Source organism: Tiliqua scincoides, chromosome 3, assembly GCF_035046505.1.
Source record: "Tiliqua scincoides isolate rTilSci1 chromosome 3, rTilSci1.hap2, whole genome shotgun sequence".
Taxonomy (NCBI): Eukaryota; Metazoa; Chordata; class Lepidosauria; order Squamata; family Scincidae; genus Tiliqua; species Tiliqua scincoides.
In genome coordinates this window covers 198918817-198945940 of record NC_089823.1, presented here as the reverse complement: position 1 = coordinate 198945940, position 27124 = coordinate 198918817, and the positions used below count along the sequence as shown (strand labels likewise).

The 27124-nt window shown below is 42.3% G+C and overlaps 3 protein-coding genes across 11 annotated transcripts in view; 2 read left to right on the top strand and 1 right to left on the bottom strand.

Annotated features, from left to right (window-relative positions):
* Nucleotides 1-1845: 1845 nt before the first annotated feature.
* On the bottom strand, nucleotides 1846-12362 carry WDR53 (WD repeat domain 53). 9 transcript variants are annotated; one of them, XM_066620313.1, is made up of 4 exons: nucleotides 11684-11715; nucleotides 7924-8045; nucleotides 6760-7253; nucleotides 1848-3381 (listed from the first exon to the last, which is right to left on the bottom strand). In XM_066620313.1, exons 3-4 carry the CDS (start codon nucleotides 7237-7239, stop codon nucleotides 2806-2808), a joined length of 1056 nt encoding a protein of 351 aa, XP_066476410.1. In that variant the 5' UTR covers nucleotides 7240-7253; nucleotides 7924-8045; nucleotides 11684-11715; the 3' UTR covers nucleotides 1848-2805. The 9 variants fall into 9 exon arrangements, with proteins under 9 accessions (XP_066476416.1, XP_066476417.1, XP_066476418.1 ...); XM_066620315.1 differs by lacking the exons at nucleotides 7924-8045; nucleotides 11684-11715 and adding an exon at nucleotides 12280-12362; XM_066620312.1 differs by lacking the exon at nucleotides 7924-8045 and having other exon boundaries at nucleotides 11684-11730.
* FBXO45 (F-box protein 45) lies at nucleotides 12175-18964 on the top strand. Its single transcript, XM_066620322.1, has 3 exons — nucleotides 12175-12447; nucleotides 14714-15070; nucleotides 15830-18964. The coding sequence occupies exons 1-3, from the start codon at nucleotides 12175-12177 to the stop codon at nucleotides 16013-16015; spliced, it is 816 nt and encodes a 271-aa protein (XP_066476419.1). The 3' UTR covers nucleotides 16016-18964.
* NRROS (negative regulator of reactive oxygen species) overlaps nucleotides 12396-27124 on the top strand; it is a 27269-nt gene continuing 12540 nt past the window's right edge. The window contains exon 1 of the mRNA XM_066620311.1: nucleotides 12396-12447. The gene's annotated coding sequence lies outside the window, so the exon portion shown is untranslated. The remainder of the gene's footprint in view (nucleotides 12448-27124) is intronic.

Genomic DNA, 27124 nt, shown 5'->3' with positions numbered 1-27124 from the left:
ACAGACTTTAACTGGACAATTTTCTTTCATTACTACTTTACAAATTATGTACAAAAGTAGTAGGTAGCTATTTAAAAATTGTTCTCAACATTTTCTTCCTGTATTTAGCCCATATTGTAAGTGGCAGGTAATAATATGTTTATCTTACTGCAACATTTAGTTGGTATTCTTTAGCAGTTTGCAATGTACCCAGGTTCAGAGACTTCTGTTTGGTTTATGTTATACAGTGTATATCATTTTTGCAGCTATTTAAACAATTCATCTTAAAAAGCTACCTTTATTGCACATTTTTAGAAAAGGAAACCTGCTAATCTTTTTCCCAAGCCTGAAGCTTTGCACATGTTCACTTATAGCCCAAACCTAACTAAATCCCCACATGGTGATGTAGTGGTGCACTGTGGCTTCCACCTATCCCATGGGGCAGTGATTCTCACATATTGAGCACCGGGACCCACTTTTTAAAATGAGAATCTGTCAGGACCCACTGGAAGTGAAGTCATGACCCGAAGTGACATCATCAAGCAGGAAAAGTTTTAACAATCCTAGGTTGTAATCCTACCCAAACTTACCCAGGCGTAAGTCCCATTGACTATCATTGTTAAAAGACTAAACATAGTAGCTTGTTAAAAGTACAGGTCTGTAACATTTCCCCAAATTCAGTCCCATACCATGGTAGCATCAAGTCTAATATATTAAAAATAAAATACTGAAATGAATGGGAACTTACCTGAAATTGGCTCGCAATCCACCTAGTGGGTCCCAACCCACAGTTTGAGAAACAATGCCATGGGGGATATTCGGACACTGGAGGCCTCCTCAGGAGAAGGGAATATTAGTTCCCTTGCCCTGCAGTAACCCCCAGCAGCCGTTATGGGCCAACTTAGACCTGCGCTAACTCAATCACAGGAGCAAGTCCATGTTGATCCAGGAAGGTGGATCAGGCCTGGGAAGGGGGATCAGGATTTGGCATCTGCTGCCAAAACCTCCCCCCCACCTAATCTATTCTCTTTCCCCCATCACCGCCCCATTCCACCCACCCCTTCCTTGTTCTGCCCTCACCCCCACCCCATTCCAGTCCCTGCATGGCATTACCAGCTTCAGGGTGGCTTTAGCAGTCTGCCAGCATGTCAGAAGTTGCTCTGGCCTCCCCACCAGCAGCCTGGCAGTGCACATCCGGTGCTTTGTGACCACTATAAAGTTGCTTCCACCTGTGCCCGGAGGCAAATACTCTGGAGGCAGCCTCCATTAGACTTCCATAAAGCAGGTACATGGGTGCCAGTCTGACATAGGATTGGGTCATCGGTAAATGAGTTAAGTGATTTGTACCGCACTTCTGAGTGTGAAAAGCACTTCATGTGTATTATTTGACAAAGTCAGCAACCTTGTAAGTATTATCTCCATATTTTAGTTGGAATGTTGAAGCTATGGAGTGCCATGCTTAAGGCCACCTAGTGAGTTCATAGTATTGTAGAGCAGCCGTTCCCAAAGTGATGGGTCGCGACCCACCACAGGAACCAGAAGAGTGCCATTCCCCTTTAAGGATCAGGCCTTTAAGGGAAGTGGCCCAGAAATGGGTGCCTCATAGGGGCTCAGTGATCACAGTTCCATGGGGACCCAGGATTTGTATCCTTACCTGGGAGGTCACGCTGGCTTTGGGAAGGATCCAGGAGGCTCACAGATCCCTTTGCCACTTTCCCACTTCTTGTAACCACTTCAATCAGCAACTGGAGCCCTCTTTCAGTTTTTGCATGAGGCTTGCACAGGGGGCTGCAAGCCTCCTGGGCCCTCCCCAAAGCCAGTGCACCCCCCTGGTAAGGATACAAGCCCCTACGTCCCCGCAATCACTGCAGGGTATACCTCTGCCCCAGTCCCCACCCACATAAACACTTGGACTGCGTTCATTTTTTTAGCTTCTAGCATTAGAAAGGTGTTTTTTTTTACCTTCCAGAAAAGATGGCTGCCATCATGCTGACCTCACTGCTGCCTATTTTCCTGTCTAAAGAATGGAAGAATATGCCAAAAACATGGTGGCCTCCATAGTGCAGTGCAGTGCAGTGGGAACAACATGGCAACCTCCGTACAATTGATTTTAATGAGGAGTTACAATTCTGTTGTTTTTAAATTAACCGCTCTGAAAGCATCCTAGTAGCATGGCTGAAATATCACTTCTGCTGATTTTCCTAGCTAAAAAAAGAACGCAGCTTTAGTGCGGTCCCAAACTCTGAGTGGGACTTTGGAACTTTGCTGTAGAGGCAAGATCTGAACCAGAGAAATCTCAATTCACAGCTTGGGCTCCAATCCTATGTATGCATTCCTGAAAATGAGTCCTACAGAACATTGTGGGACTTACTTCTGAGTAAGCAAACACAGGACTTCACTGTTAGTCTCCTAACTGCTCTACCTATTGGCCACTACACCAATTAATAAAATAATATCAATACAACAATATAAAAACAGAGCATGTCTATTTAACCTTTTAAGCATAGGCACAACTACTTTGAGGAACAGATATTGATCAGTCTTTATTTCTTTCTCTCATTAAAAATTCCCAATACACACACACACACCCTACTACAATTGATAGTTTTTTTTGCAAAACTCAACTGTAAGATCATACCAAGTTTAAAGTGATAGTTTATTATTCAAATACTGAATTAGCTTTATCAATTGTCAAAATAAACACTCTTAGCAATATACAGAAGAACTGCAGTTAGGTAAACTTATTGGAAGAAACAAATGAGAGGGTGCATCAGAGAAATAATGTGGCCCAATATGTCAAGGAACCAGTTATTAGGTAGGTCATGCTTATTGCTCAGCAACAGAATAAACAGATATTGTGCTAGTCTGATCAGCAACCAGTATGCTTCTGGAGCTTTTAAACTCTGCGTACGAAATCCAGTTCACCTTTTCTCCATGTTCAATGGTTAGTTTTGGTGAAATTGGCTCACTCTGATTTGTAAGTTCTGCATTCATTTTGTCAACTTTTTTGGTGGCACTCTGTGTTTTTGTCTTCCTTCTGTGGATGGATTTGATTGGACTCTTCTGTTTTTCTATTCCATTGCTGACATCCCACAACAACACCTTGCCATCATTTCCTCCTGTAATCAACTGATAGGATTCTGGTAGAAAAAAAACCTGTGACACTCCCAAGGTGTGACCCTTAAATGCTGCCTCCTGTTCAAACTTGGCACCTGTTACCCGGAAGATTCTGATTTTACCATCTTCAGTTCCACAGCCAAAGACATTGCCACAAGTAGAAACAGAAAGGGAATGGGCCAGAGGAGGGTTAAAGAGCTGACCAGCTGACTGCTCCTCTGCTTCCTCATCCTGCAAGTTCACAGTCCACAGTGGGCGAGCTTTCTGCAGGTTCCACAACATTACCTTCAAATAAAACAATCCAGAATTATTTGGTAGTATAGGACCTATAATACAGATACTTTGGAATGAAAACATAGCACTAGCTGCACAAAGTTTAAGTTTTTGCGACACGCTTGAAGTTACACTTGACCCCTCCAGCTGAGGGTTCTGGGTGCTGGTGGGGTGTACCTTCCCAACTCCCAAAGGAGTGACAGCCCCAGTCTGCTCCAAGTCTTTCCTCCAAGCCTGCTGACCAACCAGCAAAACCGCTAAGCGCTTCCCACACGCTCTACAGGAACCTCCCCTGCAGGCAGGCTTACTCAGGAGGAGGATGCTAGAAAAGGGAATGGAGATAGCCAAAGTCTTCCCCCATTTCCCTGGGTTCCTTGTGGATGTATTTCCCTGGAAATATAAGGAAAAATACAGAGAGGTTTATTAAAAGAAAAATATCATTAGTAAGTTAAGGGACCTCTTCTACTCCAAACTGGGGTGAGAAAAAAGTGTTCCAGAAAGGAAAGTTGGAATATTTGAAGGCAACAAGAAAAAAAGAAGCTAACTTCATAAACTACATAATTAAGGCTTACAAGATTTGCATGTTGATGGTGTCCAGTCCCTGTTCCAACCAACAGCATCCAGTAGAGTCAGGGCCAAGAGACCCTCCCTCTCTGAGCACACCTTGCCCATTTTACCCCTTTTCCATGATCTCTGTTGGGCCAATCCAACTCTCCATAATTCTGCTGAATCACGCTTAGCTCATCCCTCAATCTGTCACTCTTCTCACAGGTGTACTCAATTTCTCACAATCAGACACTAGCCATCCAAACCCAGCTCATTCCTGAGATCTTCCCAGCTGTTTCTATCCCTTCTGGTGCCTCCTTTGGCAGTTTTATTCTTCCAGTTGGTCAGGGCTCTGGTTCTGCAAGAACTTCGAAGTATCCACAACCCTGTGCCACAGCATTTCCTTTTCCCAAGCTTACAGGAAGACTCATTCTACTTCAAAGCATCGATCTTTCCATTTCTAACAACTTAGTCACTTAATTTCTCAACATGTTCTGTTACGTGAAAATCCCCTTTTTCCTTTTAAGTTGTGATTTTTATGTCTGGTTATGTATTATGGACAAAAACTCATGCAGGTCATCTTTGATCCTCAAAATACAGGACACCCTTCCCCCAGTACACTTTTCCAAAACCCTGGTAAAAGTCACAAGTTTACACAACCTCTAGCAATGCAAAAATGCCTCCTGATCCAATCACTGTTATGCAAAACAAGCATGCACCTCCGAAGTCTATTGTTCTATTGTTGTAGCTTTATCACTCTTAAGCACCTTATGCAAACTGCCTCCCCCCCCAGGAGGTCAGCCATGGCTGATAGCTGAGCCTCCAGTTTCTCTTGCTTGCTCCACGTGTGTACTGAGCATGCGCATGCGCATTTAGGACAGCTCAGGAGGCCACATCCGGGTCATTTTAGGTCAGCATCCAGGTCAGCAAAAACCCTTAAAAGAGAAAGGCTGCCATGTGTGCTCTCTCTCTCTCTCTGGCTGCCCTCCAAGGCACAGGTCCTCCATAGGACTCTTCCCCCCTCCCCCCCAACTGCTTCTCAGGACAGGTAACTATATCTTTCATCTGGAACTCTCTCCCTTCTATCCTACCTATTTCTCCCCTTCTCTCCCCATCTTAGTTAGCAACTGGGTTATGCAGACCAGGGGCCCCTAAAATCCTTCCCTACAACCTATCCTTTTCTGAGTCCTTCTCGGATGCACCAAATACACAGCACATGCAACCACCATAAAGCTAGGTACACAGGATCCAAGTACTAGGAACCAAGAAACATATACTTACCATTTTCCATGTGCATTATGTATACCTGTGTGTTTTTGCAATAAAAATATAATCCTATTGAAAGTTATCTTTCTCCCAGTCTCTTTTCAAGCTAAAAAGGAATTTCTTTGCATTACGCTGTCTTGTTATCCAGCCTGCGATCCTGAAGTTTCCAAAAGGGTAATATAATAATTCCCCTTAAACCATAACAGCCCTTTTTGGTAACAGTTCCTCTATCCTAGAGAACATCCAAATGGTCCCAAGGCCTTTCCCTTCCTTTGTTCTGTCCCAGAATCAGTGACTGACATCGCAATCTTATGCATGTCTACTGAGAAATAAGTAGTAGTACTGTGTTCAATAGAGCTTACACCCAGGAAAGTGTGTATAGGATTGCCATCTGAGGTGTTTTTCACAAGCAATGCTTAAATGCATTTTTTTCAGTTCCTGTGACTATAAATCAACTGAAAAAGTATATAATTTGTATTAAAAGAGTCCTCATTTCACTGTTCTGCTTTGAAACTACAGCTTGAAGAAATTACATAAATGTAGAAGCATTCTAAATTTTTAAATATTTGTCTATTACATCCTTTGACCAACAGAGGAAAAAAATCATCAACCACAACTACAGAGGTGATCAAAATGACATGGTGATCCATCCCCACCTCAGCTATGAAAACAGAAATGTACAGATCTCAGATAATCTACAGACCTCTCCATTGTCAGAAATACAATGATCACTAACCAAGAAGGTGATAGAAATAATTTTTGCTTTTCTTAAACCAGACACTGTGTTATAAAAACTAAGCATGCATTATATGTATCATAATTCACCTTATGCAGGGTTTAATGGGTCTTGAAGCTTTTCAAGATTAATAAAGTAAATTAATATTTTACCTTTCAGTTATATAGAAAATTTCTATTCTGCCCTTCAATACATATATTCTCAAAAAAGTGCAATAAATATATTGTAGGCAAACAGCATACAACAAAAATGCACAAGGCACCAATTCAAAGATTTACAAGGCAGTAGAATTTTAACTACTGTGACAGTTTACTAAAATCACTTAAAGGCCTGGGAAAATAAAAAGATCTTGCAAAAACCAACTTCCCAATTGAAAAGACTCTCTGCCCCAGAGCAGGAACCTCTGGAGAAGATGGTAATCTCTTATCTGTCATCAATTTCCTATCTCTTGTATACCACAGTATTTGACAACCTCTCCCTTGGGGAAGAAAAAGGAAGAAAAACCAGCAAGATGAAGAGTCATTATTTGCTGGTGCATCTTTGATCCATTTCTGCCCAGCCCACAGATGTACACATTTGGTCCCTCCCAAGATTGGTTAACTCCCAAGATGGCCTTACTTCTTTGTTTTACCTAAGCCGACTTCCATACTAACTGGTTTAAAAGGCAACATCTTAGTTCCTCAACAAATGCATAGAAAGACAAAGGTGACTAGGTGCATATGCAGTTCATAAATACATTAATATAAATAAAAGATACAATAGAACATAGAAAATATTTTCACACACACATATGGCTAGTATGTGATACATAACGAATATTCATCTGCTCTTATGCTAATCACCTTCATATCCAGACCACATGAAACAAGGCTTTGAGGTCTCTGAGGCCGAAATACCGCAGCAGCACAAATATTAGAGTGTCTTCTCAGGCAGCGGCTTAACTTCTTACTTTCCAAATCAATGATTTTTATTGCTCCAGAATCATCTGCAGCAGCCAAGAAACTATCTGTTTCATTCATGGAAAGATAGTTGATCTCTTCCTCATTCACATGGAAATATTCAACTGGTTCCTTGAGAAATCTGACATCCCACACGCTAACTATTTCCCCATGAGAAGCATACAGTCTTCTGGGACATTTGGGAGAGAACATAACACAAGTGACATCATCTGTTTTTTGGACCTGTGTCCGTTCTAATGGGGTCCCTTCCTCACTCCAGATGGTGAGCTCCCCTCCTTCTGCTCCTGAAGCCACTAGACCATCTTTGCTCACATTTAAGCATAATATAGAAGAAGAGTGTCCATTGGTCCACTTTTCAGCCATAGTACTTTCAGAGCCTGAAAAAAAGAAGAAGCCAATTAACAAGGTAAGAACTGTTCCTTATGTAGCTCTAGAAATGCAGCAGTATAAGAAGATGCAATATTTTTCTGAAATACCTGTAGTAGTTGCCCATGGTTCAGCATATACTGGTTAGAAATAAGAACACATACTTCAAATATACTGGTATATCAGGCCATCAGTTAACAAAAACATTATCAGAGGCACTTCCTTTTGTAATTATAAGTCTCTGCTATATTTTAGTGCCTGAGTTAATGCCAATGTCATGAGTTCCTAAACAGTAAAGGTTTCAGTGTGAATGAATAGCATGAGACTCTGCCTTCTCAGTGGCAACATCTCATCTAAGGAACTTCCTCCCCTTAGAATTAGGAACTGGTCCCTCTTTGGAGACTGTTCAGTAGGGCCTTACTTTTATTATTTTATATTGTTTTATTATACTGTACTGTTTTTAATATGATTGTAAGCTTCCTTGAGTGCCCTGCTGGGAGAAAGGCAGGGTACACATCGATTAAATAAATAAATATTCTATTGTAAAACAAATATCAGAAATAGTATACAAATTGTTGAGAATATGACTCCTTTATTTAACTACAGAAAAAGGAACATGTTATTTCAAAAATACAGTATGAGACACCTGAAATTGAAAAAAAAAATTTCTTAAGTACTTACAATTAAGCTTATTTCCTATGTCTTTAGCACAAGGTCACACAAAATTGTTAGGTACAGTGCAACTCCAGCAGCTAAAAATCCATAAGATGGGGTCAAGCAAAGAATTTTTTTGCTGTGTTTGACTATTATATAAAATTTAAAAGAAGAAAAACAAAATGCAATTAAAAACTCTTGGCACACTCCAAAACAATAACCAGATTCAAGTGAATTATAAAGCAAGTTCCAGGCTTCTAGCCTAAGAACACTTCTAGCTCAATCCTATGCATATTTAATCAGAAGTCAATCACACTGTGTTCCAAGAGACTTGCTCCCAGGTAAGTGTGCATAGGATTGCAGCTTTACATGGAAAAAGAACAGCTTCTATTGAAATCAAATACAGGCATTTAAGACTAAGCTACAAGATACAATTCAACTAATCCTTCTTTTGTACTTCAATTTCTGCAGGTAAGGTTGTCATCATGTGTAAATTACCAGGAAGAAAGTCATACTGAACATGGTGGAATTTGAAGAAACAAGGAAATTATCTGAACAGCTTCAATACTAATCCTATTTATTTGAAAGTTAGGTTTAAAATCAACAGGGCTTCTAAGCAAATATGGCTAGGCGTGGCATGTGAAAGTACTAGATACTTGTAGGTGCCCTAAATCTCCAGCATCCTGAAATGCACTGCAAGTGACAGTGCCAGGAGAACATCAGCACCTTTTGCTGATTCACATTCCAAGTCAAGCTATGGCACTACAAGTGCTAGATGATAGATACCCATCTGAGGTATAGAAGAACTGCTAATTTATCCACTCAGCACAAATTTCTCAGGTTCAATTTGAACCCCAACTTCCTGGAGTGTGTAGGCAGCTGGTTTCTAAAGGCTACAGCTATGCCACATCCAGCCCAATGTGTTTTAGTGACAGAAATGACTCTGCTTTAACTGTGACTGGTCCTGGAAAGAACTGTCAAAGTTTTCTTGACTGACATAGAAGAGTTAGACACTTCCCTACGCATGCTTAACTATCCCTTTCTGACTTTCTCAAACTGCCTTATGATCACACAATGATCTGATCTTGACCAGACAAAAATGTACATGCAAACGAGGCATTGTACAACTAACTGCAAATTTCCTTAATTCCAGGAAAATAGATGCATGTTCTTCTGTACCCTTCTGGACCTTCTTTGGTACACCAGGAAAATAATCACTCTGCCACTCCCTGGTCAAGATGTCTTGTCCAGAACACAGGCAATAAACTGATAGTGAGCTGAAATCGCTTATGTGGCTTCCTGCCTCAAGGAGTTGGGATCTCTTTCCCACAGGAACCCTTATGTGTAACATATAAGAACATAAGAACATAAGAACAGCCCCACTGGATCAGGCCATAGGCCCATCTAGTCCAGCTTCCTGTATCTCACAGCAGCCCACCAAATGCCCCAGGGAGCACACCAGATAACAAGCGACCTCATCCTGGTGCCCTCCCCTACATCTGGCATTCTGACTTAACCCATTTCTAAAATCAGGAGGTTGCGCATACAGAACACAACACAACACTAAGATAGTACAATGTTGCTTCACTTTCTGCGCTAGAGGGGAAGGGCTCTACACATGCTTTGTATACACACAGTTCAATCGTTGGCATCTCCAATTATGGCAGAGAAAAATTCCAGTTAGAAACCACAGAGAACCATTTGCCATCACTGTCAACAATGCTGAGCTAGATGGACCAATGGGCTGACTCAGTAGAAAACAGCTTGTAACGCAACATGCACAGGTGTAACCTAACAGGTAAGGTGACATAATGACTCAATTATCACAAACACTGACAATGAAGATACCAGGCTGCAATCCAAAATACCTTTACTAGAAGGCAAGGGTCTCTGAAATTAGCATAATATAATTCAAAATAAATATGTTTAGGGAAGACAAATAAGACATTCTTCTTAAGTTTTAAAAACATATTTTCCCCTTCTGACTAGATTGAGTGATCGTTTAAGTGGCAAGTATATTTAGTAAGATTGTTTATTTATTGTACTATGCTCACCACTTTGGGAACCTTTTGGTTGAATAATATAGAGTACAAATATTTTCAATGATAATAACAACCGTATTTAAAGTAGATGTTTATATTTCAAGTACTTGTTTTTCTAAATGTATTTCATCAGATTAAAGTAATGTTGGGTATAAAAGTAAACAATATAAATAACAAATAATCTATGTATGTTTTAATGCCAGTCTATGGTTCTTTGTAGTGTTGTTCCTATATAGACAAGTGAAAAAGAATTATTTATTCTGCATTTCTGAGTGCAAAGTTCAGTTTATCACTCCAACCACAAAAACCTCTTCTCAGTCTACCAGAAGAACTAGGAATCTTCTGGAAAACCTTTCTGAGGAGCAAAGCAGGAATTTGCAGTTTTAGGACAGACTACTAACACAACAAGATTTGTTTTACATTAAAAAAAACCACTTGCCTTAGGCATACAATAACTATGGTAGTTGAACTATAGAAAAAATAGGAATGGACAACAGTGCATATGTTTAAAATATGAGAACAGAGCTGCAGGCAGGAACTTCCAAGGGTGAGAACTCCATGGACCTAACTTCTATATTATCATGGCTACTGCAGCACACTGTAGTGACAAACACTGGCCAGAATAAGAGCACAATCCTATACATGTCTACTCAGAAGTAAGTCCCATTGTGCTCAATGTGGCTTAAACCCAGGAAAGGGAGTATAAGATTACAGCCTAAAGCCTCAGAGTGGAAAGGGCAGATGAAGCAGGGGAGGGGACTGGGCCTTGGCAGGTACGTGATGCTAGCCCAGGCAGAGAGTCAACTAACAAAGGTGGGTGAACATGTCAGACAATAGTCAGGACAAGAAAAACATTTAGTAAAGGGTAGGTGAAAGGAAGAGAAAGGACAACAGAAGGCTCTTCGGAGGTAAGAAAAATAGCAAGAAAGACTTGGAAACAGAGGCACTTGTCTTCATGACTAAAATAAGCTTACAGGTCTCAAAAAACATGTTTAGTCAAAACCCAAACATGTGTGCTTAGAACAGTGTTCCTCAGCGCACGGTCCACCTATTTGAAGTAACACCGGAAGCAACATCATCGCCAGTGACTTCTGGGTTGGGAGGCCACCTGCAATGCGACATACACCAGTAAGAGGCTCTGGGTGGGCTTTTCTGAGTGCAGGAGAGTGTGCTTTGGAGCTCTGCTCCCCCCCAGCCCAGCCAAGGCTCCTACCATTTTTGTGGTGTCACAACTCTGGCCTTACTGCCAGGCGGCAGGGGAGCAGCGAGTGCCACCAGACACCACCTCAAGTACCACTGGCACTGATGGGCGACACACACAGGCTTAGAAACAAGTCCCAGAGATTCAACAAGACCTCATCCCAAGGAAGACAGTGATGCAGCCGCACGCCTGACTGCCAGCAGGGGGAACAGAAGAGGGCAGGATACCCAGGAGAATGCAAGATGCGACAACGCCAAAGCTGGAAACACCCGAAGGCTGATTTCATGTGCTGAATTTAAACGCTATATTACTTATGCCATTTAAAACCAAGTTACACATAATTATATATATCCCTCATTAAAAGAAGGCTCTGAACTGCCTGCTCGCAGGGAAAAGGAGGACGTTGAAGGCTGCCGTCCTAGCCACACTTTCCTGGGAGTAAGCCCCACTGACTAGAATGGACTTACTTCAGAGTAGACAGGCAGAGGCCTAGGCGCCCTGACCACCATCCCACCCACCACACTGGGCGACAAAACTCAGCCACCTCACACACAAGCAGCACAGCCTCTCCATTCGACGACGCTCTTCCGGCGCAGGAAAGTGACGCCATCACGCAGCCCCTCCCTCCGTTTCGTGCGATGCTGTCATGAGCTGACAGCTGTGCCCTCAGTCAATATGGCCGCCCCGGCTTCTGGGCCTAGTTCCACAGGGGAATGGGTGAGAGCCTCTCTGCCCGAGGGACGCGTAAGGGTTACGTAGGTCACAAGCCGCGCGTGAGAGGCGGCGTTCCTCGCGAAGTCGAGCCGCAAACACGGGGAGCCCGCTTCCGCCCGCCCTTGCCGGCAACTGAGGGGAGGCGTGGAGCGCATGCGCAGCGCTGACGGCGCGAGCTGGGCTGGTTCGTTGGTTGGTCGAGGGGGCTCGCGGCCTCGCGCCGCCTTTGCCTGTGGGCCGGCCGGGGCGGTTGGCTTGGAGGGGCGGCGGCGGCGGCGGCGGCGGGCTGCACAGACACGAGGGCCGGGCGCGCCTGCGGCGATGGCGGCGGCCGCGGCGGGCGGCAGCGGCGGGGCGCCGAGTGCGGCGGCGGGCGCGGCGGGCTGGCGGCTGCCCGGGCGGGTGCTGGAGTTCGTGTTCTCCTACCTGGAACTGCGCGAGCTGCGGAGCTGCGCGCTCGTGTGCCGGCTCTGGCACCGCGTCCTGCACGGCGACGAGAACAGCGACGTGTGGCGCAGCCTCGCTGCCCGCAGCCTCGCCGAGGAGGCGCTGCGCACCGACATCCTCTGCAACGTGCCCACCTACAAGGGCAAGGTCAGCGGCCCTCCCTCCAGCGGGTGGGGGGGCCCGCTGAGAGCCCGTCCTGTGCCTGTCTGCTTGGAAGCAAGTCCCACTATAGTCAATGGGGCTTACTCCTAGGAAAGTGTGGAGAGGATGGCAACCTTAGTCTGCAATCTTATCCACACTTACTTGGGAGTAAGTCCTATTGACTATAATGGGGCTTTCTTCTGAGTTGCCAAGCACAGGATGGGGCTCTCAGACCAGTTCTGTGGGGATCTGCTTGCTTTACTTCCCGTACCCAGTCCTCAAAATTGGAGGTTCTGAGGCTCAGGGCTGTTCAGGAGCCATGCCTTGGGAACTGGATGCTTTCCCTCCCCTGCCCCTTGAATCCAGGTTTTTGAGGCACTTCTGCATAGGTTTAAGCTATTGCACGTACACAACAGGGATCAAATGTATATAGCTACAGGGATCACATGTATATAGCTGTGATCTGGGCAGAAATGGGTTAAAGCCGTTTATTACTGAGTTCTGAAACAAAGCTCTGGCATGCAAAACTGGTTCTGGTGATGTGGAAAGTTGTCTGCTTCCTCCTCCCCCCAACCCCTGCCAAAGCATGTTATGTGAATATGGTACCTATGCCAACTTCACGCTATGGTCCAGGGGCCTTCAATGCTGGGGGACTGCAGTGTTAAATTCAGGCAGTTGTACTGCTTAAGGAATCGCTGTCTTGGGAGCTGGACTCTGATGCATTTCAGATGGAAATGCCTGCCTTCAGCAGTACTGAGAAAAAGCTGGAGTCAAAAAACTTCCTTATGCTTCTGCTGGTTCTTTTGTTGTGTATCTGCAAGGCCTCTGCAAGTCTAGTTCTCCCATGCTGAGTCAGGTCCCAATATCAGCCCTGTATTGCAAGTGGCAAAGTCTGAAGTTGTGGCATTGTAATATTCCTTCACTTCTGAGGTGTCTCTTCATAGATGTAGATTGTGTTGTAGTTGGAGAATAAAATGTATGTTTGGGTTTTCCGTGCATAGATTTCAGACTGATGAATTTTTAGTTCCTACCTTCTCATAGTTAGCTTGCAAACATGATGCAAAACTTCATGTTGTGAAACATGTTTTAAAATGCCATCTGCATCTATTTGTTTGTTCTTGCCAATATATGTATGCAGCAAAAGCCAGATGGGCTGTTCTTGCTAGTAAGAAATCTGATCTTTTTTCTATTTCTATTTTTGTTGTAAGAACAACCCCTTTTCTTAACTTCCCATCTCACTCTGAACTATCCCTTTGTGCAGTCCTTTCTTTCCTTGCTTATCTGCCTTGTGTCTTTCTGCATAATCCTACATAATTACTTGGAAGTAAGTACAGTACCTCCGAGTTCATTGGGGTTCACTCCCATGTAAATATGGCTAAGATTGCAGCCTTAGGGCCCAATCCTATCCAATTTTTCAGTGCAGGTGCGGCCCTGCCTATGGGGCATGTGCTGCATCCTGTGGTGGAGGGACAGTCACAGTGGCCTCCTCATGGTAAGGAAACAAATGTTCCCTTGGGGCTGCATTGCAGCAACACCAGTGCTGGAAAGTTGGATAGGATTGGCCCCTTAAGCCTTTAGTGCAGGGGTTTTCAAACTTTCTGGGAGTTTGAAAACCACTGTAAGTCCTTGGGGGGGGGGGAGGTGGCGGGGCAGGGGGAAGGCAGCAACGCAACCCCCAGGATCATGTCACTCAGGGGGCTGCAGGGGCTTGGCTGTACTTACCAGAGCCTCCTGCAGCTTCCCGGAAGTGCGGGGAGCCCTGTGCGACCATCTGCAGGGCTCCCTGAAGTTTCAAAAGTGAAAGTGAAGCAATCGCACCCCACCAATGCAAAACTGGAAGAAGCACGTGATTGCTCTAGCTTCTAAAGCTTCAGTGAGCCCTGCAGATAGTCGTGTGGGGCTCCCCACACCCCCAGGAGGCTGCAGGAGGCTTTAGTAAGTACAGCCAAGCCCCTGCAGCCCCCTGAGCAACGCTATCCTGCCTCCTCCCTGCCTCCTCACTACCCCCACCCATTAAGTGGGCAGAGGTCAGGGCCCTCAGGCTGGGGCATCAGTGATGCCCCAATTTGAAAACCCCTGCTGTAGTGCTTAAGTTTGATTGTAATAGTACATTGTCAATTGTGGTACCAAAAATGTCTTTAAGGGCTAACTAATTTGACTAAACCTTTATCTAAGGGAGGGAATTTAGGCAATTCCCTAATTCTCTTAGTTTGACAATTTTATCTCCATCATAATCCTTTTTCTCTTTCTTTTTTCAACCCTTGTATTTTAGGTACGTGCCTTTCAGCATGCTTTCAGCACCAATGATTGTTCAAGGAATGTCTATATTAAGAAGAATGGATTTACTTTGCACCGGAATCCTATTGCTCAGAGCACAGATGGAGCAAGGACCAAGATTGGCTTCAGTGAAGGCCGTCATGCCTGGGAAGTCTGGTGGGAAGGTCCTCTTGGCACAGTGGCAGTAATTGGAATTGCTACAAAACGAGCTCCCATGCAGTGTCAGGGCTATGTAGCACTCCTGGGCAGTGACGACCAGAGCTGGGGCTGGAATTTGGTGGACAATAATTTGTTACATAATGGAGAAGTCAATGGCAGCTTCCCGCAGTGCAACAATGCCCCAAAGTATCAAGTGAGTGAGACTGGGTGTATTCTCAAAGCTCTGTTTAATTTATTAAGAGTAGCATCTTTGAATATTTGGGCTGTGAGGCATTGTTAGGCTGCTACATTGTTTCAGTGGGAACTTGTTTTAAAACAGGACAAAATGCAAAAAAGGGGGACATTTTTGAACCTTGAAGCAGCTGACAAGCTGAGCCGAGTTATTCCATCTGCTCTGAGCGTGGGAGGATGGAGGCCAGAATGTGCGACCAGATCAATGAAAGAAACATCTGAATGTTGTGGTTTCTTGAAAGATAGAACCTTTCAAATTGTAAAAATCCCTACGGGGATTTAAAAATTGCCTGCCTATGTAAACCGCCTTGAATAAAGTCCGAGGAGAAATCTGAGGACCAAGAAAGGCGGTATAGAAATACCTGTATTATTATTATTATTATTGTTGTTGTTGTGTTTGTTGTTTGTTTGTTTGTTTGTTTGTTTGTTTTACAGTACAATGCTGTGCATGTTTACTTAGAAGTCCCTCTGTATTACAGTGGTGCTTACTCCCAAATAAGTGTACACAGGAAGGCAACCTATTTTTGGTTAAATAATGTAGTTGTTTTGAGCATCCTATTTGACAACAATATGACTGAATCTTAGTATTGATCAACTGAAGATGGCTTCAGAAGGACTTATATGTGTGTTAAGTGTATAAATTTTTCCCCCCATGAGTTGTGTCTTTAACAGCCATTTACCATCTATTTTTCTTTTAAATCTTTTTTGTTTTTGTTTACAGATAGGTGAGAGAATTCGTGTTATCCTGGATATGGAAGACAAGACATTGGCTTTCGAGCGAGGCTATGAGTTCCTAGGAGTTGCATTCCGAGGATTGCCAAAAACATGTCTGTATCCAGCAGTGTCTGCTGTGTATGGCAATACTGAGGTGACGTTAGTCTATCTGGGAAAACCTTTAGATGGATAACTTTGGGGATTTTTTACTGGGACATGAAGATCAAGTTAACAATATGGACAAACCTGCATGTTGGTTTATAGGAAAGCATGAGCGAATTGTGTGGATGTGTGTCCAAGAGACATCCAGGAGAACCAAGATTTGTGATTTATAAGATCAGCCGCACTGCAGAGATTGTATTATGTTTCCTTTTTCTGCCGGACCAGAAAAGTCCTCAGGGGGCTGCAGTTGGTTGAATGGGCAGTTAACCACATGTCTGTTGGATAAGATTTTATTGCAAAGGTGGCAATGTGGAATCCTGTACATATTCAAGGAAATCTTTAATAGAAATGGTTGAAGAAGTCACCTGAGATTTGTAATTAGTGTGTTTTGTGAAAAGATTCCCATTTTTAAAGCAGCTCATTTCCTTCCTGCCTCTCAGCCAGTGTGTTCACCGAAGGTAACCAGAACTGGTTGGGTTTTATTTATTATATTTTAAATGTACTGAGAAGCATGGTTTCTGGGTGGCACTTCTCCAGATCTAAACACTGTGCAGCTATATTGAAGTGTGTTTTAAAGACTATATATACAGAACACTTAAAAAAGTTAGAACAAAACAAAGGGTTGCTTTTACTCTAACTGGGATGTAATTTTTTTAAATGGAAAAACCACTACATGTCAATTGTTGGCTTCTATCCAAGAAATGGACAACATATATACAAGTGCACTTCTTTTGTTTTGTTGTAAAGCATCTCTTGTGGCAAAAAGAGCTTGTGTGCTTATTGTAAAATGGCTGAGATTCAGTAGTCAGATCATTATGTTCATGTGGAGGAAGAAGTTTGTTTCTAATACGAGTATTTTTGTTTTGCATAAAATTTGAATGAGTTTTGCAAGTGATGATAAGCCTTCAAAAAAGAAATGACTTAAATTAACCTTACAGTCTGTGGGCAGCATCAGCTAAGTATGGCTCTTCTTTATCTTCCACTCACTTTAAATAGAATTTTACAATGTGTGCGCAGAACTAGTGCTTGGAGGACTGTGCCTTTCATGGGTCTCTAGTTCTCACAACCTTCACTTTGGTCTGTACACAAACCTCTATAGTCCTCTTGATATAGATATTGGACTTCTGCAAGCCTTGCATATTAAGCTTTTGGAAATGTACGCTTCCAAAGCGTTATCCAAATGCTTACTGTTTAAAAATTTCCTAGGAAAACTACTTTGAAATATTTAAACCTTAGCCTAAACACCTTGAACTTCAAACAGGAATTAAATGTCTAGTGCTCACATTTAGATATGGAGTCTGTCTTTTGACTGTGTTAAAGTTTACTGTGGAGGTTGAGATTTTCTGCAAAGCTATTGAGTTGTATTCAAAGGAAGCACTTATGGATGATGGAGCAACTGTCTTTACCCAAGGCCACATTTCTCTGTAGTATTCTAGAAATTTACCATTCTCTGTTAGTGCAACATTCATCTATATCCTGCATATTTGGTATGTCTTAACTGTGCAAGTCCAAAGACCAGTTCTTGGTACTAAAATATTATTTTGCTGTACTTTATTTATTTAAGGGTAAGTGACAAAACACTTTGAGTGCAATCCTGTGCATATTTCCTTAAATGTTAGCCCCTCTGTGTTCAGTGGGGCTTACTCCCAAGTAAGTGTGCATAGACTTGCAGCCTTGGGGAGAAAAGGAGATATGTTTACACTTGTCACTACATAATATGAATTATGCAGTCCTGTAGTTATCTTTGCTAGATGTGTAAAAAGTTTCTCTTGGATATTATTTATATTCTTGAAGCCAGAGAAATGGTACGTACAGTTGACTGAATTCTGCAGGTGCTGTTAAACTACTAGGTTGTATTTCTTGGTAATAGACCTATATCCTACAGGTGGAGAGTATATTGTTAACTGCATGAAAAGTTTAAAACAGTACTACTTAACCCAGTATCTTTTGGTAATGCCAAAAGGTGATGCTGACCTTTAGTATGTAAGAGCTGTAGCCGTTAAGCTGTTACCTTCATAGAAATCTGGGGCTGTTTAGTTATATTGTCTCCTGTTCTACCATTTTGGCACATTAACACATGTGGCTGTCATCTGGTTTCCAAAATCCTGGTGCTGCTTCCTTGTGGTAACTGCAGAGAGCACTTGGGGTTGAGGCTTGGTTTTGGATTACAGTTAATGTATCTGCCTGTGCTCTCTGGTTAATGGTATGGATGATGGTGATAGCATTAGGTTCTAGGCAGAAAGGGGGTTTTCTCATAGTCCCTGAAAATGTGAGGGAGAAAACGGGGATTCAGAAAAGAGAAGAGTGACTGTGTGCTGGGAGATTCTCATGTTTACATCCTCTCACCTGTTCAGACTTGACTCTCTCCCACCTCTCTCATTTCTACTCACCTTAATGCTCAGATACCACAAAATTGCACTGAGGTGGGGGGGCTGCATGTGTGAATCAGTGATTTTAAAAATATTTCTTCTTTAGTATGTTGCTTAACAGGACATGCTTGCTCCTTGTCAGTCTTTAAAACAAATGCAAAACTAAGCAAATGAATGCCTTTCACTGTACTGGTACTCAGAATAACTGAATGAAGTGAGAAATGCATCTTTCAGAAAAAATTGGTTAGAAATGTTGACTATATACTATGCTATAAAACATATCACTATAGTTAACTTTAAAAAACTCCTTTCCTTTTATTTTAATATATTCTCTCTGTGCATTCTTGGATAGATTACCTTCTTCACTTATTTATGGACTCCAAGTAGTGAGAGTTGATCCTAAGAAGTATGCCAGGGAATATTATTTGTTAGGTTTTGCTGCCATTTATTTAGGATACCTTGCATTTCCTTCCCATATATTTTTGTGGCATAGCATTCCATTTTTGCCAATTGGTCTATCATTCTTTGGAGTGAAGAGGACAAATGTGTATAAACCTTGTAACTTATCACCTGAAGACCAACTGCAAGCTGTACAAAATACTGAAATAAATTATTAAAAATAGAAATAGTACTCTGTGATATTGTGTTTTATATTTGAGCAATTGACTAAGGGCCCAATCCTATCCAACTTTCCAGCTCCGGTGTAGCCACAATGCAGCCCCACAGTAAGGGAACAAATGTTCCCATACATTAAGAAGGCCCCAATGACTGCCCCTCCAACACAGGATGCAGTGCACACCCCACTGGCACAACTGCACCAGCACTGGAAAATTGAATAGGATTGGGTCCTTAATGATCTTAGGATATCTTCTATTTGAATAGTGTATAGAGCATTTTTACAGTACTCCTATGACTGGAGTTTTGAATTTCCCATGGGAAAATGCACCATTTGTTTCACACAATATTAGAATTAAAGGGACTGTAGAAACTTGATTTTCCTCTCTTGTAAATAGTTCACAAATTAGCTGCATGATACAGTGGGTTGTATCTTACAAAAATTAGTCCTAAGGGCCCAGTCCTACCCAACTTTCCAGCACCAATGCAGCTGCAATGTAGTTCTGAGGTAAGGGAATAAGTATTCTTTTACCTTTAAGGAGGCCTCAGTGACTGCCCTCTAACTGCAAGTTCACACCCCATTGGCACAGTTGCATTAGCACTGGAAAGTTGGGCCCTAAATCTCATTGAAATTAATTGGAACTTAAGTTAGTTACGACTAACTTGATTTCAATGGTGCATAGTCATGACTAACTTTCTTTGGATACAACCCAATATCTTTTACATAAGATGCTTCTTTTTAAGATTGCTTCTGTGACTTCTTTGTCACTGTAAGTTTTGTTTACTTCCTGCAGGACTGCTAGAAATATTATACCCAAGACTCATGTCCGCACATAGCCTCTCCTACTGTCTGCATAACCTCTACTGAAAACAGGAACATCAGCCTTGGTTCTCATGACAGGTTGTATGCTGGATGGGAGGAGAATACACAAGTCTAAGACTTGTTTTAGTCCCTTGCTGTGTAAAACACCTGTGTACGCAGGAAACTGAGAATTGACTCGAAGGTGAAGTACCCCTCTCCTGAAGAATACCCTCTTTGGTTCCTAAATGAATCCTTGCTTCCCATAGTTTTTCAGTATAACACTGAAATCGCTTTCTTCATGTCAAAGTTTCTGGACAAAGGTCTTAAAATACCATAGTTTCTACTCCTTTGTTTTGAAGGGGTTGAGCTGCACAAAGATCCCTCATTGATTTCTCTTTTATAAGGAATTGTGCAAAGTGGAAAATAATGTCACTTGGGTACTGTTGGCAAGAGGGTGGAGAGGCCAGGGCTCTGTTCCATTTTGAAATCATCCTCTGAGATGGAGAAATGAGAGAATAGTGTTTCTCCACTTCACAGGAAGATCACATAAATTGTTAACTTATTCAATTTCAGGAATACCGCAGACTGAAGGTTCCATTGTATTCTTGAGGTCATCTGATTTCCTTTGAAGTTTCCACACTCATTTCTGAGTTCAAGATCAAGGACCTTACTTGCAGTAGTGATGATGCTTCAATTTTATTAGAAATGTGTGCAGTGCTAGATTGTAGCAGCTGAAGTGCCTGAGCGCAGCTTAAAGCCATGTTTGTTAATTGCACCATTACCTTGTGCAACATGGTTGATTCATCAACAACCTGCACTCTCTGGCTTCCTATTGCATTGAGCCATGACGTCTGCATCATTTCCCTCATTTTCTCTCCTCCATCTGTTTAAAGTGGACCCTTTGCCTCATATAAGTGGTGAGAACCCTTTCTTTTGATACCTGAGCCCTTAACTCATAGCCAAGCTGCTGCTAAAAAGGTACTGGGTAAAGCAGTATATTTAGCTGTTTTAAATGTATCTGAATGTAGACTGATAAACCTAGGGCACAATCCTAACCAGGTCTCCTCAGAAGTAAGTCCTATTCAATGGGGCTTACTCTCAGGAAAGTATGAGTAGGATTGCAGCCTTAGGCAGCCATCTTTATCCAGTGCCTGGCTCCGCCTACCAATTATTTGAAAATTTGTACATCAAAATGCAAGTGGTTCATTTTTTTACCTTTATAATAAAAGAAAAAAGAAAACATACAATAAAATGAAAAGAAAAATAAACAGTAAAATGAAAAACCACATCATTAAAAATAGATTTAAAACTACAGACAAAGAAAACCTAATAGTGTAGCATAAGCAAAGTCGAATATTCTAATTACTTAGGCTTTATATCTTAAAAAACTAAATTTCCCCCTTTATATATATCTCCAACAGCCCTTTTAAAATTGTTATTCTGGAACAATATTATCTATCTCTTAAAATCTCATCTTCAAATACATAACTCATTAACTTATTGTTCTCTCTTTCATACAGAAAGTCAATAATTGGTTTCCAGTTCTTCATAAAGTTTTCTGTTGATTTCTCTTCTGCATTTCTCACTTCTGCAAAGTCCATAACCTTTGTCCACCATTCTAATGTCTGTAGTTTTTCAATATTGTGCATAAAGTATTCTAGCCACACTTATATAAAAATAAAATTTTGAAGCTTTTCCCCACATATTCATCTATCACACCCAACAAAAAGAATTCAGGTTTCATTTGCATATTTGTTCCTAGAATCAACTGTATCTGTGCATGTCTTTGTATTCAATACTTTTTTGCTTTAATACATGCCCACCACATATGATAAAAGGTCCCTCCTGTTTCTTACATTTCCAGTACTTATTTGACATATTTTTGTACATCTTAGTTAACTTACTTGGTGTCATAGACCAGGGGTGTCAAACATAAGGCCCAGGGGCCGGATGCGGCCCCTGGAAGCTTTTTATCCGGCTCTCAGCTGCTGAGGTGTTACAGCTGAAATGGCAGCCCACATGAAAATTGGGCTTTCCCAAATCTTGAAATATGGTCAAGATTTGCGTACTTGCTTTTCTGTCATTTGCAATTAATGAGTTTCTATATGAGAACAGGGTTTGATTTCTGGTCATTAGCTGCTTAATGATGTCACTTTCTGCTTAATGACATCACTTCCAGCCCTCAGCTGGAGCCTTGAATGCTAACTTCGGCCGTCTGTATGAAACGAGTTTGACTCCCCTGTCATAGACCATCTATAAATCACCTTATATACATTTTCTTTGAAGTTGACATTTAAAGTAAATTTCATATGCTTCCATTTTTCCATAGAAAGCTCATAACCCACACTTTAGTCTAATTAATCCTACATTCTTCAACCTGTTCATCTTCCATTTCAAATTTCAACAACATAAATGCTAGAAATTGTCTGATCTTCTGATTTCACAAAATGCAAGTGATACATTTGATGGGTACACCTATTTTAAATAGCTAGCGCTCAAACATAATATGGAGCTGCAGAACTCCTATTTGTCAGCTGAGTTCAGGAATTATTTTTAATACGTGAAAGTCATGTGAATATTTGCTTTTTTCGATTGCTGATTTCTACTAATGTTTGCTTAATATGTAATTGCATATTCCAGCTGACTTTTAATTTACAGATTTAAATGATAGTGAAAAGGCAAGTAGCAACAAAAGGTGAACTAAAGTTACGATATGCAGGACAAATGTGTATTAAGATTGCTTGTTTGTATACTTGCTCAAATTACAAGCCGGTAGGACATTTCCAGAAAAAGATCACACTAGCATTCTGCCACATCTGGCCATGTACATTGATGTTATGCGATGTTGTGCAGTATATTTGCATGTCATCATTTGCCATCTAGAATACTATTCTGGATGTACATGGGAAAACAATGGGATGCAGAGGGAGGAAGCAATGGAAAGAGAATAAATGGACAGTCCAATCCTAAACTGCGCTGGCACAGCCAATCAGCATGGCTTGTGCTGCATCCAAAGCAGCTTAGGAGCAGGCTGGAGGTCTCCTTGGGGTAAGAGGATGTTTTTCTCCTTACCACAAGTAAAGCCCCAGCCCCCCTCATGGAGCTTCTAGGATCTGCACCATCTGTATGGCTGGCACAAATCTGGGAAGCCCATGTAGGGCTGTCTGGCCTGGGAGCAGGGGTTAAGATATGGCAGAGGAAACCCCTGCTGTTCTTGCCCTCCTCCCAGGCCCAATCCTCCCCCGTTCCACCCTCCCCCACTCAAAAGTGCTCCATCTCTGCCTCCAAACCACTCTCCCACTACCCTCATACCCCTGCACAACCCAGCACGAATTTACTTGTGCCAGCCAATGCAGGGTTGACATTCAGTGCTGCCAGGATGGCTTGGACCTTAACGCCGGTCCAGCTGCCTAGCAAGTTTTTGCAGACACTGTAACGCGATACAGCAGTGGTTCTCACACTTTTAGCGCTGGGATCCATTTTTTAGAATAAGAATCTGTTGGGACTCACTGGAAGTTATGTCATGACTGAAAGTGACATCATTAAACAGGAAAAATTTTAACAACCCTAGGCTGCAATGCTACCCACAGTTATCCAGGAGTAAGTTCCATTTACTATCATTGTTAAAAGCATATATAAAGTAGCCTGTTAAAAGTACAGAGCTGTAACATTTCCCCAAATGCAGTCACATACCATGATAGCATCAAGTCGAATATATTAAAAATAAAATTTTGAAATGAATGGGGACCCACCTGAAATGGGCTTGCGACCCACCTAGTGGGTCCCACAGTTTGAGGAACACTGCTATACAGGATTACCCTGTAAGAGTGATTTGCAGTTTGAGCATATGGATGTTGACTTCGAAGTAAGTCATGTTGAGTTCAATACACCAACGTAAGTATAAATTTGTAGCCCAAGTCCCACTGAAGTTTGTGGGTACAATCCAGAGGAGACTGAGAGCTAGACCTTGTGGAAATAACTCTAATGAAATTTTATTGTTGATTTTTTTTTTTGTTATAGTCACAATGGGTTGCGGCTGTGGGGGGTGGAGACTTGGGGGGAGAGTGTCATGAAAAGCCCCTGCACTTTAATACTTACCACTGCACCACTGACTCAGGGAATAAATATATGGTAATACATTGTTGCAGATGCTGGCTATCTTTTATTCTGTTGATGACACATGAATACTCCAAGATGATTGGTTGATGTTTTATCAGTGCAAGTTAATGACAGAAGGTATTCTCCTCAGAGAATCTCTCAGGCATCTCTCTCTTTTTTCAACTTCTGGAGTATAATACCTTTGCATACTCTATTGGATTACATCCTCCAGTTGGCAGAAGAAGATATCTTGAATTGGAAGAGATGAAGAGTGGCAGAGTGCTGGGAATTGGCCACAACATCATGGGGTGCAATGGCTCTCTGTACAGACACAGTGCAGGTTTTGGACAGCTGTGCTGTCTACTATAGGAGTGCATATTTGTTTCCAGTACATGGTGTTAATATATTTATAAGTAAAATAGAACAAAGAGATTGTTAAGTCTCCAGGGCATTAATTTCCTTTGGATGAGAAACCTTGTAGTGCTGCCCCTGGGACTTCTGAAGTGGAGAAAGTAAGTAACAACAAACATAGGTATGAGTTTGCTAACAATCAACTTCTCTCCTCCATAGGGTTAATGTGTCTGCTTGTGTCACCGAAAAGTGCTCACTTATATTTATGCCAGAATAAGTATGACTATTTTGCTGTGTTTTAGGTTTGAATATTAATTTTTTTCCCACCAGCAGGGGACAGCAGTTTCTCAGAGACAAAAAATATCCCCTAACTTTACATATACAGTAGCAGAGGGTAGAGTAACCAAAATCCTTGGAAGTAAACTAGTGTAATGGGATCTCCTGTTAAAAAAATTTCTAATACATGCTGGTTACAGATCTTTTTAAAAAATTTTGCCATGAGTTTGCAAGGTTCACGCCTTACATTAGTCATATGTTCATGACTAATGTAATGGTAAAATGCACACGGCATACGAGCCCTGTTATGATCTAATTAATGTGTAAGTGTCTAAGAGCACAATCCTATGCATATTTACTTAGAAGTAAGCCCCATTGAGTTCAATGAAACTTCCAGATAAGTGTGCATAGGACTGTAGCCTTAGAATAGCAAATCTGAGAGTGTGGGCATGAAAGGCTTCTGGAAAGTGTTTGCTGCCAGCCAGGACATTTGCTGAAAGAAAAAAAGAACAGTTAATTTTATTCCAACGGAGGATGTGGGAGGAAATCAAAAGTACTAATGAAAAGATAGAGCAGAACAGAATGGTCATCAGTGTGCTGATGGTGCCTCTCTGCCACTGGTGCACGGGGGGGCAGGGAGCAAATACCCTGTGGTACCACCCAGCGGGGGCACTGCTGCAACCCCCTCTCCTGTTGGATTTTTGTTTGTTTTTTCTTCATTTACAGGGCCTTAGAAGGTATTCTGACGTTGCTGGAAGGCCTAAAAACATCACATCCAGTTTTCAGCTAAGACTACAAGTGATTTTTTTTTTTAGGCCTTCTGGAGCCCTCAGAAGGTCTCCTGGGTGCTAGGGAGGCTGTGTGCGGCCTCTCTGGCCCTGCGACTCTGGGCTGCATGGGAGGGGGCATTTTGCGGTGCTGGCCCTGGGCAGCACAATACCAGGTTTGCAATTGCTCACTACGCATCCTTGAATGACTTCACCTAGCAGTTTCATGTAGATTTTGTATAGTGTGGGAGATGAGAATCTTCTAGTGGAATCCTGTAATGCACAGGTGTGGGGCTGAGCAGCAGTTTTCCAACACTGGAATTGGTCGTTCAGTCTCAGCAAGTGGGCTGGCTAGGATATGTTGGTCTTTGGATGTCAGTTGAAGGGGACAAGCAATTCACCAAATGACCTGTCTGCCTGGCCTTGTAGTTCTTCTCTCATGGTGACAATTTCAAATTGTCTTACAGTTGCAAGAAATGAAGAAAAAAGGAAACCTTTTCATAGGGGGATGCAGCAAGGAGTTCCTTCAGTTATTGCATTCGAAAGCATGTAATTACATGTATCCATGTATTGAAAGTACACATATTCATGAATTACAGATTTGCACAACAAAAATACAAAATGAATGAAAAGTTTAATTCATATACATCAGACTAACCTATTTTTCTACCAAAATCAGGTCTGAATCCAAAATAAAACAGATCCATATAATCCAGAGTTGGGCACTTGCAATTTCCCATTCCTTCTAACGTCTCAAACGACTGGTCTATGTGTTGCAATCATCAAATGGAGACTGTTTCAAACACTCTTCACTCGGTAGCAGCTCCACAGGGCAGCCATAATGTGTGTAACACTATAATTCTTTATTGTATGTTATTAATTTAAAAATTTTATCTCATCTACCCACCACGAAATGGAGGTGTGCAAGGCAGTTAACAATCTCCTAAAATAGCAACTAATACTCTCCATGCACCAATGAAAAACAATAATACTGCGGCCCAATCAGTAATCCAAGAACAAACTAAGAGCTAAAAAAACTTTGACAAGAGAGATAAATTTCTGAACCACTGCCAAAGACTGTAAGCAAAGCAACCATTCTTTCCTCCCATGGTAAGGAGCAGAGATGGGAACTCAGTCAGGAGTCCGAGTTGTGAAAATCAGCATTTTTTGCTGACTCGTTTACACTCAAGTCACGCATGTGGAAGACTTTGCAAACTCTTTTCAATTGCAAACCTGGCATTGTGCTGCCCAGGGCCAGCACTGCAAAATGCCCCCCCCCATGCAGCCCAGAGCCACGGGTGTATGAGTCAAGGGCCCCTTGACTTGGCAGTCATCCCCACACATGCAAACTCGAGTGTGTCTGGGTGTGTTTGCTTACTGTTTTTGCATCATGAAAAACCTTGTGGGACCATCATTCGGATCATGTGAGCAGCAGGGAGGTTCCAGCCAGGAGGCAGGGAAGGGTTAATGTTTGCTTTTGCATCCAGCAGAAGTGGGCTCTCTTGCCCATCTCAAAAGGAACTGATGGTCATTGGATGAAGGATGGGCAGTCTGGTTTGTTTCTTTGGATGAGGGAGGGCAGGAGGAGGAGCCCAAGAGGATTCTTGCCTTAGGATTGGCTGGAGATGCCCAGGGAGAAAGGAGGTGGGGAAGGTTCGTAGCAATCACGCTTTTCAATCACATGGCTGCTGTGAGCTCAGTTGGTGGGAGGGGAGGAAGCCTCATTGAATGACCAGCTACAGTGGGACTACTTCTGAGTAGAGCTGCAAAGGATTGGGTCATTATGGTAAATCTCACAGCTGCTGCACATGACCCTCATTTCATTTGCTGCTTCTCTCCCTGCTCTCATGTAGTCTGTCCCA